The sequence below is a fragment of the Amia ocellicauda genome, chromosome 9 (assembly GCF_036373705.1).
Source record: "Amia ocellicauda isolate fAmiCal2 chromosome 9, fAmiCal2.hap1, whole genome shotgun sequence".
Lineage (NCBI taxonomy): Eukaryota > Metazoa > Chordata > Actinopteri > Amiiformes > Amiidae > Amia > Amia ocellicauda.
The window spans coordinates 18,922,309-18,936,436 of record NC_089858.1 but is presented as its reverse complement, the minus strand read 5'-3'; the positions used below and the strand labels follow the sequence as shown (position 1 = coordinate 18,936,436).

The 14,128-nt window shown below is 39.9% G+C and overlaps 1 protein-coding gene across 2 annotated transcripts; it reads left to right on the top strand.

Moving 5' to 3' along the window:
- Positions 1-957: 957 nt before the first annotated feature.
- LOC136758904 (receptor-interacting serine/threonine-protein kinase 2) lies at positions 958-13,756 on the top strand. 2 transcript variants are annotated; one of them, XM_066713651.1, is made up of 12 exons: positions 958-1,001; positions 2,037-2,241; positions 3,277-3,430; positions 4,427-4,576; positions 4,983-5,131; positions 5,682-5,731; positions 6,738-6,899; positions 8,415-8,500; positions 9,040-9,108; positions 9,743-9,923; positions 10,207-10,401; positions 11,570-13,756. In XM_066713651.1, exons 2-12 carry the CDS (start codon positions 2,075-2,077, stop codon positions 11,860-11,862), a joined length of 1,656 nt encoding a protein of 551 aa, XP_066569748.1. In that variant the 5' UTR covers positions 958-1,001; positions 2,037-2,074; the 3' UTR covers positions 11,863-13,756. The 2 variants fall into 2 exon arrangements, with proteins under 2 accessions (XP_066569748.1, XP_066569749.1); XM_066713652.1 differs by having other exon boundaries at positions 964-1,001; positions 2,065-2,241.
- Positions 13,757-14,128: the final 372 nt, after the last annotated feature.

Here is a 14,128-nt window from a genome sequence, read left to right as displayed (position 1 = left end):
AAAAAATATCTAAATACAATTACATGGAAAATATGAAATTAGAAAACCTGACTAAGATATGTTTAATTTGGGGATACAGATGAAGGCAGAAATTGCTAAATGGTTATATTTAGGTTGTTTAGAATGAGAAATGCTATACATTTTTTGCACTACAATTAAGTTAAATGATTAAATTACTTCCATTTTGTTGTGGTCTAGGGATTGCCTTCGAGTCCCCAGTAAACTCCGGGTTTCGTTATGACAAGGGTTGTGTTTCTACTCACATAACTGAATCATGTGTTTATTTGCATGGGCCAATCTTGAAATGATGCTGTTGGCTTGGGTTGGGGTTCAGGCTGTTTTTTGGCCTTAAAATAGTGGCAGTTCATCTTCTGATGTAATACAATGAGTTACTCTCTCTTTTCTGCACAGCAATGTAATATCAAAGGCTAGCATAAAGATTGTAAATATTATCTAGGCGCTAGACTACCCTCACACTGGTATGAGATGAAAGCTTTGGATGTTAAAGAAAAAAGTCACAACCAAATCAAATATAAAATGTGAAATCAGAGAATGTGACCAAGTTGAACTCAGCTTTTCAGGTAGGAATGGTCTGTTACATGTAATTGTGTATAAAAAGGTCTTGTACAGTTATGCCAAGGTAACTGAACTCATAACCACCTTTCAGTGATACTGCAGTTGTCTTTATGAATGCACAATAACGTAACCGAAAAACATTAACAATAATATAATATAATATAATATAATATAATATAATAAAACAACAGAATTAGAACTAGAATTGACAAACGAAACCAGGACGCAACCCCATGCAATCTATCAACATGACAGCATGACTTCACTGCGCCTGCGCCTGCCCCGGGGTTGAGCAGGGGAATTCTGTGGCGGCAGCAGCCAATCAGAGAGCAGGTAAACACAGCGCGTCACGCACGCACGTCCTAGCCGCGGAGCCGCGCAGAGCCGCAGAGCCCAGCAGCGCGGAGACTGGCAGGCTGACCTCGGTAAGACAGGAGCTCGGTGGCCTTCAGTTAATGCAATAAATAGCCGTATTTGAATAGGGAAAGGAAGGTTTGCATTGATGTTATTTTATTTAATGCGATATATAAAATGATTTATTACGTAACATCGTTTATCGTGCACACTCCTTAACTTGAACATATTGAAGAGGGTTTAATGTCTTGATAGAAGTCTTTAGGCAGTTGCATTACAATATGCGATCTATTTCTGTGGTGTTTAAAGCTTTGTCGGAAGTAGTAGTAATAATAATAAGAAGAAGATCATGTTTTGCGGCTGTGCTGTGGATGGTGGTGTGTGCCACATACTCGTGATCGTTTCTAGTAGCAGGGACTTTCCGCGTCCACCCATCGCAGCGCTGCAGCACACAGCCGGGAAATGCCAGCCTAAGACACATGGCTTTAGTCATTTGTAGGCGATTATTTATTTATTTGGGGTGTTTTTCGTCTTGCAGTTTTACCCTTTTGAATGCAGAAACACCAGACTATTTCAGATGTTGGTGCATTTATGAAGAATTTACCAATATCTAATTTTATATATAGTTGATAAAGAATGTGTGAGTGTTTATGAAGGAATAGTCAACTTTTATGGTTTAAAAAAATATTTTTTCAGGATTGGTAGGGTGTGAAATAAATTATGTGGTAGTAGAAGAGCTAAATGTTCAGTATAAGACATTCAGGGGGCATTTGCAGATCTGAGGGAGTGTGCTGGGTACCATTAGAATTAGTGGAGCTTTTCTTTTGAGGAAATAATGCACATAAACTACCTAACTAAACTTTTCCAATACTATTCTTCCAATACTTTTGCATCTTTTACGATTTTATTGTATCTATTTTGTTTTGTTGATAAACACTGAATCACACTTTTAATAGAACCATGTCTAAAATCTGCTAATTTGGCTCCTTAGCAGCTCAGAGTCCAGGCTGGTAAGACCAGGCAAGATTAACTTTTGTGCTTTCTGCAGTGTAAGATGTTAAGTGATTAGCACAAATTAAAACCATCTATCTGTTTTTGTAATCGAGGGAAACCTGCTTTTCTCCACCCGTCAAGTGCCCTAGATATGAGAATGGCCCAGCCTAGCCCCCTGCCTACAATCCCTGAGCATGATGTAATGAAGATGGTTCTGACTCGCACCAGTGCAGGCTCCTGTCTCAGAGGCAGCTATAGCAGAGCAGGGGGGTGCCAGGTGGCTGTGAAAGTGCTGTCCATCCAAAGAACTGCGGAGAGGTGAGATAGGCCTAAGGAGGGACCTTCTGCGTTGCCTTTCAGTCTTTCTGCTTTGGTATGCCTGCGGAAGAAAGGAAGCTGTCATTTCCATCCACTGCGTGAACCATGACAAGCTTTGTTACTCTTTTCTGTCTCATTTTGTAGCTCAAGGGCGTTACCTTGGCACACATGTAGCAAACTGTGTGGGTATGTTGCACCCACAACAGAGAGTTACCTGTTTCTTACATTCTTTATTTTGAAACAACCTGCTCTTGATCTCTAAACTGGCTTGGCCCCGCTGCCAAGAGTTAGCATAGTGATCAGAGCTGCTGTTTGCTATGTTGTGAAGTGTGTAAGCCAAGTCAAGTCTTGTCCTGGGGTATCCATTTTTATTGTATTTTTTTGCTCCAGAATTCCAACATTTTAAAAAGAAAAACAACAATAGATTATTTGTATTTCCATAATTATGCTAGATTTCAACCTGTAATCATTTACAGTTGCTTTGCCCTATTACATTCAAAGAGGTCAGGTTTTGTTATAATATTTCTTACCCAACATTCCTATCCTTGGCAACTTACAATATAACACATAATTTTTGTACATACAATTACAAATTTATTTGGGGTTTTACTGGACCACCCTAGATATAGTAGCATGCCCAAGGGTACAACAGCAGTGTCCCCAACCCAGGACTGATGCCAGAAATCAGATATGGAATCTACCCAAGTTCAATATTGATTCACTTTAGATTAATCTATTAATGGATGAATAAATGCATACAAAATAGAACACCTCATAACCACCCCCCCCATTCAGCTGTGAATTGTTATCATTCAGCTCGCCAGTATGAGCTGTGTTTACACTTTCACTGATTAATAATTACCTGTGTGTAGTGGCAACAGTCTCCCACATGGTGTAACCTCTTCTATGGGGAAAGTGGCAAGTCAGACAGCGGGAAATCCTGTGTCTTGCTTTCACTTTGGGGGTGATAAGACAATGCGTTGGAGCTCGCTTGGCAGAATGCTTAATTTGTGTTGGGTTCCTCTCTGTCCTCAGCCAGTGGAGTGAGAGCCTGAAGGAGATTGCGAAGGTCAGACGGATTCAGTCAGAGAGGGTCCTGGTTCCCCTGGGTGTGTACAGGTCTCATCTGCTCCTAGGCCTGGTGTCAGACTGGATGGACGAGGGCTCTCTTCACTCTCTTCTGTATGAGGTAGGGTATTATCAGAGGGACAGTGCCATCTTTATCTATATACCAAAGTTGTGAAATCATTTGAGAGTCTCAGCTTTCATGGGATACCAAACACTTGGCAAACAAGACAACAGTGAAGAGTACACATGGGATTAAAGAGAAGCACACGGATTTGGTGCCCTTTTAAGGGTACCAAAGGGGTTTGTCAGCTTAAGGGGTTCAATTTTGTTAAACAAAATGATTCGATCATTTCTTTTTTTCTCCAATAGTTCTATTTGTTCATAGTACATTGAGACTTTAAACTGCGAAGATTTCAATAAAAACTAGAAAAAGGGGGGTGTTCTAAAACGTATTATAATAATAATAATAATAATAATGATTTATAATAATAGTTATTATTATTATTAGTCATGTTTAAGTTTAAAATAAACAGGGACATTTACTGGGAATATAAAGAAAAATATTCTGGTAGTGTACCTGACATTAGAATTAAATGTATAGATATAAAGGTTTTGGAAATCCCAACATCCTCTACACGTATTGGAAAAGCTGATCCCTTTTCTATGTTTTGATGGAGAAGATGCTGTAACAAAGGAAAGCCACAGGAAAGGGGGTAAAATCACGAAATCTCTCCTCACAATAGGGAAATACTCCCAGGTGACATTTAAAATTTAAAGTAAACCCCTTTATTGTACAGAAGTAAATCATTTTGTTGCATTTTTGTTGGGGGGTTAAAATCACCTCTGAAAGTCAATGGATCTTTATTTTAACATATGTAGGCCTATTTTCCAATGGACAAACAATGTACATCATATCACAATGCACACCTTGTATGTGTTCTTATAAAGGTAAGAAAAGGCTCAGTTTTCTCTGTGGAGTCTAGGACATCCTCGTCTGGCTAAAAGCATGGGAGTTTTGGGGTGTGTGTGCTTTTCTTTCTTTTACTTGAACCTTTAAAACTTAAATTATATTGTGTGCTGAAGACAGCTCAAGGTGCCTTTCCCATTGTGTTTTCAGCGGCAACAGCACCAAGAGGTGCCCTGTACCCTGCTCCTCCGTATCATGCAAGATGTGGCGGAAGGACTGTCCCACCTGCACAGCCTGCTCCTTGCCCATCAGGCCCTAAAGCCTGCCAATGTGCTGCTCGATGCCCAGTACCGTGCCAAGGTAACCGTGCCTGGAGGGGAAACACGAGGGCTCCCTTTGCCTCCCTGTGCTGAGGCCTTTTTTGTAAGGGAGAGGATTGTTGCAGATACTCGGCTGGAGGAGATCGTTTCCTCCGTTTCATTCAACACCCCTGAGGCAATTTGGGTTTATTTTAGTGTAATTGCAATGTTTATTGAAAGCCATGGGATGTGATGTTATATACAGCAATAATGAAAACATGATTATTCATTGTATTTATTTAATTAATGATTTATTGATTTCCTGCTAGTGAGATGACAAGACAGCGTGCATCCAGGTAGTCTGACTTGCCTGTTCAGTGAGACATTTTTAAAGATAAGAAACTCTAATTTAAGTGAGTCTGTGAAAATAACTAGAATTTCACACATTTCTTGTGTGTGGCTTTCAGGTGTGTGACTTTGGCCTGTCTCAGTGGAAGAAATGGAACCTAAAGTCTGTCCCTGCTGATTGTAATGGGCTTTGCATTAGGGACCTAGTGTATTTGTCCCCAGAGACCCTTTGTGGGGAGAAACCTTCGACAGAGGGAGATATATACAGGTGAGTGTTTCTGTGCAAGCATGCATTACATGGTAATGCAATGGGGATGTTTGTCCAAAGTAAATTAAAATCTGTTTCATTGTCATTTAAAATTGAAACAAATAAGACCAAGAAATAATGTTGAGGGTTATTTCAGTACATCTAGTGTAATTTCAAAAGCGGTATAAGGGTAGATTTGAAGGAGTTCTGCTTTTTTGCAGAAAAAAGAAGGGAAAATGCAACAGTTACGTGCCTGAAGAAGCATTTTAACACTTCACAGATAATATCAGACTACTCTTATCTTGTCAAGCGCAATGGTGTAAGATTTCCCAAGATTCACAGTTCCTCAAATGGAGCTGACTTTTAAGGAGCTTGCTTCACTGTGAAAGCAGAAGGTGTAGGTTCTGTGGTGCCCCTCGTAAGGCCCGCAAGGATGTCGAGTTGCAGCAACAGGGATACCCAAGCAGATGCACACTGCGGGGAATTCGCAAAGCCACAGACCCTGAATGTTCAATAGGAACAAAAAAACAACTAACATGTTGAGAGAAAATACTGTCTCTTTCTCCTGCAGTTTTGCCATGCTCTTGTGGGAGACCCTCAACAGAAGACCACCATATGAAGGTAGGACATTTTGCTTTTTTTTTTTTTCTGTGCATCAGGATAATATATATATATTTTTGCTTTTATGAACAAGTAACCTTTAGCACAGTTGAAGGAGTCATTGTGAATTATTGCCCAACTTTGTTATAATGTCTTGTTATAACACGATGACTATGAGTGACCTTATTGTGAACTATGAGTCAGTATCGGAGCACCTTTACCCTTTAGCACAGTGCATGATGCTAAGGACATCAGATTGCTTAACCTTGCTCTGCTGAGCAGCCTTGTGGGAAGGGGAAGAAGCCAGTGCGCACAGAGATCAGCGCTCTGCATCTCCCCTCCTTGTTAGAGCTCTCTTCCCTCGCTAAGACACCTGTCTTTCCGAGGTGGCAAGGTCTCTTCTCAGTGGCAGTGCATTTCATTGCTTGATTCAGTTCTGGGACTCCATTTAACCTGTAAAAGGCTGTCTCAAGCTTTAAAATATGCAGTGAGTCCTAGAGGGCCATATTCATTAAACCTTTACCATCCTCAACTTGACTCCAGCTTTTTTATGAGGAAATAAAGCACAAAGAAGTGTGGAAGAGTCCCATAAAACTTTCAGGGTGCTTATTTAATTTTAGAAAGGTCATTAATATCCTTTTGTTGCATAACAAATATAAATGTATATGTAAAAATACCGTTGGGTGTTTGTTCCACAGCATTTAAAAAAGGAGTGGTAGATCACCGTCATGAGTTTTATGACTATGGTCCAGAGAGGACCAGTTTCACATCCTACACAGTGTCACATCCTAATGTGTTCATAAGGCTTTGGGTTTGAGTTACATGCCAGTGCATTGCTTCAGTTTACGGGACAGCCTCTGTGCAGTGTAAGAGCGAGAATTGAAACGAGAAGCAGATTTTTTAGTGCACTCAGCACAGTGTTGAGGTGAGCCAGGGACATTTCTATTTTTAATTTTTTTACGAGCCTGAATGCAGTGGTCGGGGAGAAACAATGTGAACCCTGTGTTTCTGTGATTTTTTGGTGCAGATATCTCTCAGCCTCAGGTTCTGCTGCTGTCGGTGCAGAGTGGTGTGGGACCGGGCATCGGGGAGGAGCTGGTGCCACGTGCCGTAACCCAGGCTCCCGTCCTCTCCCAGCTCATCGTCCACTGCTGGAGCTATGAGCCTCACACGCGCCCTCAGGCATCAGGTAAACTGTCTCCCTGGGATTCGCACACTGCAAAAGTCAGCTGTTCTCTACACCAGGGCTGGGCATTGCATACCCAGGACTTCTAAGATTCATTAAGCCAAAAGCTATTTCAGTGGAAGTGAAATTGCCAGAGCTATGTTTCCCTGCGCCAAAGCAACCCGATCTCTGTCTGCTTTAGACCGAGTTCAGTTCCTTCAATTCTCCCAATTCTTTTCTATTCTTTGGCCGGTTGCATAAAACTATATAAGACTGGTCTAAACCATTAGACTGGTCTTAATTTGACAGTTAGACTAGTCTATGCAAGTTAGTCAGTTGTATAAAAATTAAGACTGACTAAGACTTAGACTGAAAAGTCAGCCTCCTCACCCCCAGGTTAACTTGGAACTTAAGTCTATCTTTCCATTGAAAGTGCTGCCTGAGTCTATTGCGACACTGACGCTGACCGGTCGGAGCCTCCCGCCAGCTCTCACACCCCCTGTCCCGCCCCCTGCAATCCCCACAAACATCGAGACCCCTCCCGATATACTTCAATAACCAACTGTATATTTTACCTGCACTTCTGTAATTTCTAAACTTTAATTTGTATTATGACCGATTAGTAATTGTGTGCTGTATTTAGCACTTTTGTTTTGCTATTTGCTATCCTAATTCGCCCTGGATAAGGGCGCATGGCAAAGGAATACATAATAATAATAATAATAATAATAATAATAATAATAATAATAATAAACTGCGCTGCTTTGCGTTTAGTACGCGGATGTTTCCTCTTAAATTAGCATATTATTTAATCCTTTCTCCCATCTTTACAGACCTCATAGCACCCACACAACAGTTTGACGGTGTTAACTTTTTCTTCATTTTATCCCATGCCTTGTGTTTGAATGCGTTAATGAAAGTTTCCGAAAATAGCGAACAATTGATACATTTCTCTACATTATATTTCAATAACTAGCATAGATTATCAGTTAACTGTGATCGCTGTTTTAGATAAATGTGCATAGATAAATGTTTTTTTTTTCTTCAGGTGTCTTAAAATTCCCAGGATGCAATGCGTAATTGACTAAGTAAAACCAGTCTAAGACCAGTCTAAGACCAGTCTAAGACCAGTGAAAGACTTTTATGCAACAGAGTGTCTATCGTTAGTAGGACTTATTATCATACTAAGACAAAGACTTAGTCTATGTTTATGCAACCGGCCCCTGAGGATTTATCACAGTACGGCATTCTTTCTGATATCAACACAGACGATGATATACATGTTTGTATTGTGGTTACTCAGATAAGGTTATCTCTGAAAATCATACTGTACTTTATACTGTCAGCCTACGGCCTTCCTACAGACCATTATATATCATTGTTACAGACTCTGAGCTACATTAAACCAATACGGATGAGAGAGCTAGGCTGTAAATCCACTGCAGTAGCCAAACACAATGGTAAAGAAGAATCCAAGTGTGATGGTGACTTGATCAAGGGTCAAATGAATTAAATTAAGCCTCACTTCTCTCCCCCCAGACTGTGTGCTGGCGTTACGGAGAGTCTTGGAGACAGTTGACCCAGACGCAGTGGCCAGGGCTGCTGTCCAGCTGAAGGAGAATAAGGTAGCCCAGCACACCTTTCTGAATACATTTTATGTTTGGTCAAGTTAAGATTAATTTAGTTACCCACACTGCCCTGGGGATGGATTCCAAGACAGTAATTAACCCAGTACATTCTAGCTTGGTACTAGGCCTACAGGGTTAATGATGGTGATTTATGATGGGTATGTATGAAGGGAAGTTTTTTGTTTAATGTCTTTGTATTCATAGCTGTACCAAACCCAAATACCTCCAACCATGGTTAGTGGCAATAAAGAATCTTGATCTTAATCTTGTTCTACATGTTGTACATCTATTGTGATCATTTTAGGATAAACTTGTGTTCTGGGTTAGGGTTAGAGTCCCAAGTAGATTTAGGCTTTTGTTAAATTTAGGGTAGATTTTGCACTGATTTACCTTAATTGATTGTAGATTTGTGTGGGCCTAACATGACATTTTGGTGGTGGCTAGTTTAGGGTTCAGGCTATTGTTCCAGTTTAAGTAACCTGAGCAGTGGTGCGTAAACTGTGTGCTAATGAATCTGTGTTCTGTCTCTCCTCCAGGAGAGGGTGCTCTTGTACAGTAAAGAGCAGTTGATTCAGGACCTGCATGTGGAGGTGAACAACCTGGAGGTGAGGGAGTCATTGTACGCCTCTTTTACAGATTAAGGATAAGGTTTCAGAAAATAGGTTCTCTAACAACAGCAGAGCAACAAAACACAGAATATGTGCATTATAATGTGAACAAAGGGGGGGGCTTCTCTTATAGGAAAGAGCTGGGAGTGCACAAAACTCACCCACACAATCCTATTTGTGTTGCTTAAGTTCACACATCATCGCTGTACCAGGAAATTGTTCCCGTCTGCGGTTAGAATCACAGCAGCCATTGTGCTGGAATTGGATTACAGAACAGCCATGTTAAAGTATCTGTAACTATGGCTGCAGCTTGACCTTGGTGTACTGTTTGAATGCAGTTATTAACACAAGACTGGGTAATCCCAGAGGAACTGTGTGCACAAAGGATTCTGACCTCTGTGCGTGTTGTCTGTGAGAGTGAACCCAACCCTGAAACTACCTTCTCAGAAAGAGACACACATTTTATGATTTGTGGTGAAGACGTGGCATGTTAAACTGAACTGCAGTGATCCTACGTCAAACAGTACAGCCAGCTGACTTCCTCTTGCCCATTCAGGAGGTTGCTGTCAGATCCTGTGTTATTACCTTTTCCCTCTCCTGGATGTGAACAGAATGGTGTTTTCTTTCCCAGCTGTCTGGCTGCTGCTGTGAGTCCAAAAGTGCTGGCACCAAGTCTGTTCGCTTGGAGACGGTGCAGATGTTGACCTCCGTACCAGAAAGACCCAATCCTGCCCGGACCTCTTCCCGAAAACCCAACGGCCCTTCACCCCCCCTGCCAGTTCCCGGTGCCCTCCAGACTGCTTGTAGAATAGGTAATGTTTGTATGTATGTATGTATGTATGTATGTATAGGTGTATATAGAAAGATCCATAGATAGTTTGATAGATATAGTGTTTTTTTATTAATTTGCAAACATTTAAATGGATCTACAGTGCTTTAAGTGTCCACTACAATTCTAGCATCTGTTTTCTAATATCCACATTTAATAAAGACTGAGATTTAGGCCAGCATGGCCTTGTCTTTGTAACCATATTGTGGCAGGTTTTTTTGATTGGTCTGATCTAATCCGCCCCCCGTAATCCTTTGTCTTTTTAGACTCCTGGAGCCCACCCTGCGCTTCTCCCCTGCAGCCAGCATGTCGAGTCGCTCGGGTATCACCAAGCAGGCCAAGTAGTTTGAACAGGGGTAATTTGCGGTATAGCCCACCTCCTCCTCCACCCTCTCCACCCACTGGCACTGCCCGACTGCACCGAAGTGTCTCCTGTGACCAACCCCAGCACTGCTCCTTGGGTAAGATGCTCTGTCAGTTCTGCTTCATTTTGCTTTAGGCATAATTTCAGCGTTTTTTTGCGTGTCGTCCCTCTTCCTGTAAGAAAAGTGTCTGTCTGGATTTGTTTTGGAAATATAATTTAGTCTACATTCAGAGAACCTATTCTCCCATTTAAACTATTTTAAACTGTGTTTCTTCATATGTATTGAGTCATGGACATGAATTTTGAATATAAACAAGTTGTAATCCCAATACAATATGCTTTGTTTCACATGTTTTTAAAGTTAATCACAGATATAATAATTATGTGCAGTAGATATAAAACGTGCACTCATATATAATTTTTTTACATTCAGCATAATAGTGTTCAGTATAATTACAACTGGTAGTTAATATATCAATTAAGTTTTAAACAACAATAGTAATATTAATAAAACTGGTTTATTTAAGCCACAAAAAGGTATACTAACTATATTTACATTTGTCCATTTTTTTAAGTGTTACGCAAAGTAAGCATGTCTCTGGTTTCCATCTGTGTGGTTTCCTGTAAGACGGTCCCTGTCTCTCTGTCTCCCGCATCTCTCATGTCTACAGCCTCTGTTTATCTTTGCTTTCAAGAAACATTTCCTCCCTTGCAGAGAATTTTTTTTAAATGTTTTGTGGTTTTGTTTGTATATCTTTTTTTAGGAAATTGAGTCATCAAAATTTATTCTCAAACCAATAATAACATTTTATTATTGGAATACTAAATGCAATTATATATAATTTAAATATTTGGATACAGTCAAGAAAGAGAAAAAGGTTGTGTCCCAAACATAAATATGATCTCAGTGAAAGGTGGGGCACCCTTCGTTTTGCTGTTTGTTACTGTTTTATGATCAGGCTCTTCCTGGAAGACATATACTGTCCATAATAAATAGCCAGGAAGTTAGGATTATAAACACTTACTAAACTGGCTCTGCGTTGTCTGATATCCCTGGTAGTTAGATGGGAGTCCTCTGAGGTGAATAATTGTTTATGTATTATACAAAATGATTAACCAGACGAACGCATAATGAAAATCGATCACCATCTCCAGGAATTAATAAATTGATCTCCTTGGCTCTGCACAATCAACAACAAGGAAGAGAGATCTGACTGCTGTGACCACTTTTAACCCCTTCTTGGCTCTCCCTCTGCCTCCCTCAGACTCCCTCCCAGGGAAGAGCTGCTGCCAGATCCTGCAGGACTACCGGGAGTCCATCTTGCGAGGGATGACAGAGGGCCGGCTGAACTACATCCTGGATGTGCTGCGCTCCCGACAGGCCCTGACACGGGAGGCCTACGAGCTCATCACCGCCGCCCAGACGCTGGTGGCTCGCACACGCTGCCTGCTGGACACCTGCGTGTGTCTGGGGGAGGGGGCGGCCGGGTTAGTTGCCATGGCCCTCGGTCTGGTGTCCACGAGCGCCCGCCGCAGCCCCTCCCAGCTCTCCTATTGAGGGTACCATTCCCAGTGAGCCTCCGAGGGGAACTACCAGTGGAGAGTCACGTCACCGAGACGGCAGAGCTTGCTACTTTCTGTGCACGGTGGCTGGTGGAGCTGAAAACATGAAGACGGTGGCTGCCGACCGCCAGTAAATTCATATTGGTCTTCAACGTTTTCGTCACAGGGCAGCTTTTCAAACGGATCACCCAATCTGAAGAAGAGTGATTGAGAGGAATAGCTGTGTTAAGGTGGATGCCAGTTGGACCGTTATAGCAGATGTGGGAGTTGTTGTATCCAGTGGGTGTGGATGCAGCCATTTAGCTACCATATGTATGGGTCATGTGGACCCCTGCCTTTCAAATGAGTATTTTATGGTTATAAATTAAATACTGTATTATCAACTCAGATTTTGTAGTTTTCATAAAACTATTTGCACTGTATTGTTTATTATACTCCTGACAGGTGTGCATGTGTTTGTCTCCATCACAATGATATGGAAGTTCTCAGATTCAATGCAGCAGGGCACAGAGTGATGTATGTATACTGTAGCAGTGCTCTGATTTGCTTTTTTGCTGTAGTTAAAGAGCGTGGTGTTTTCCTTGTTAGAGGAAATGGTTATGACCTATTATCATCTGTTTTTTGAAGGAATGTAAGTTATTCATTTTGATTTGCATTTTCACAAAATTGAAATCGTATGTAATCTCTAAAACTGCAGTGTAGCAGGATTGATATTTCATTATTCAAGTTGTAATACATAAGGCATGTGGTTTTTATATTCTGCACCCTTTGTACAGAGGCAGTTCAATGGGATCAACATAGCAGATCAGTAAGTATATTAGCTTTGCATGAGTTTTGAAAATCTTTTTTTTAGTGCTGAATGTTGGTATCTTGCATCAAGAACTAAAGTACTGCTGCTATTTTTTATATTGAAATTAATATAGAAATCTTTCTTTATTAGTGTGATAACATAGTGTTTTACATTTAAAAAACTTTGTTGTAAGAAAATCTATTATAAAAGTATATACTGAAAAATATGTGTTGTCTAGTGTTTTCAATGTAACAAATAGCCAGGATCAAATCCTCCCTCACCACTGACAGGGTTCCCTCTAAAAGTTTAAGACAGATAAACATCTAAAGGTTGAAATCTTGTATCCTATGGCAAGCCAAATTATCATTTAGAGATGTCTCTAAATCATTTAAAGATATCTGCAAATATTTCAAGATATCTTCAAATAATTCCAGATATCTTCAGATATTTGAAGATATCTCAAAATAATTTAAAGATATCTGCAAATCAATTTGAGATTTCTGCAAATAATTTAAAATACCTAATTTAAAAGTACATTTAGAGATATCTCTACATGATTTGCAGATATATTTAAATGATTTAAAGATATATTTTAATCATTTCTAGATATATGCAAATCATTTTGAGATATCTTCAAATGACTTCCTGTATGCAGCCCAAGATTATCACTTCCTGTTAACCTCTTAAACTAAATAGGACCGGCCCTATTTCAAAAGCCCATAACTCTGTAAATATTTGCATCACATGCATTAGAATGGTATCATCTGAAAGTAAATCACTTGTTTAATTTTTATATATGCTTAGAACATAGCTTGGAATAACAAAATAAACATAATACAACAGATACAACAGATACAACAATACAACGTGCAGAAAAACCTTTTTTTTATTATTGTTTTAATATGCAAAATCATGTTTACCTGTAAATGTTTACAGGTCTATAGTTTATTTTATTGTATTTATGTATTTTTTTATTTTATTGTAGTTATGTATTATTTAATTTTGCTGTACGTTTGTTGTATGTTTACCAGTCTGTAAAGCGCTCTGTGGCTACCCTGTGAAGGGCGCTATACAAATAAAAATTGATTGATGTTTCACATCACCTAAAAAAGGCACCTCTATATATAGTAGCCTATATAGTAGACAGGGGGTGGCACTCAGACACACACAGATCCCTCACATTTGGTCGGATTTCTTTCCAAATAGGCTTGTTTTGTTCAGAACATCCTTAAATCCAGTATATATTATGTATAATGTTTTTTGTTCTATAAAACTCAGAAAAGTTCAGATCCGATGATATAAGATTGTTATGCGCTGTACAGACATTCCTGACATTTTTTTTTGATAATTTGGCTTGCCCCTTTATTGCATCTTTTAAAGTATTTAATTATTCAGATGCGTTCATCTTGCAGTTAGGGATGTGGGATATAAAGTGATAGTATTAGTTGCAAAATATAAGATGTTGTTATGT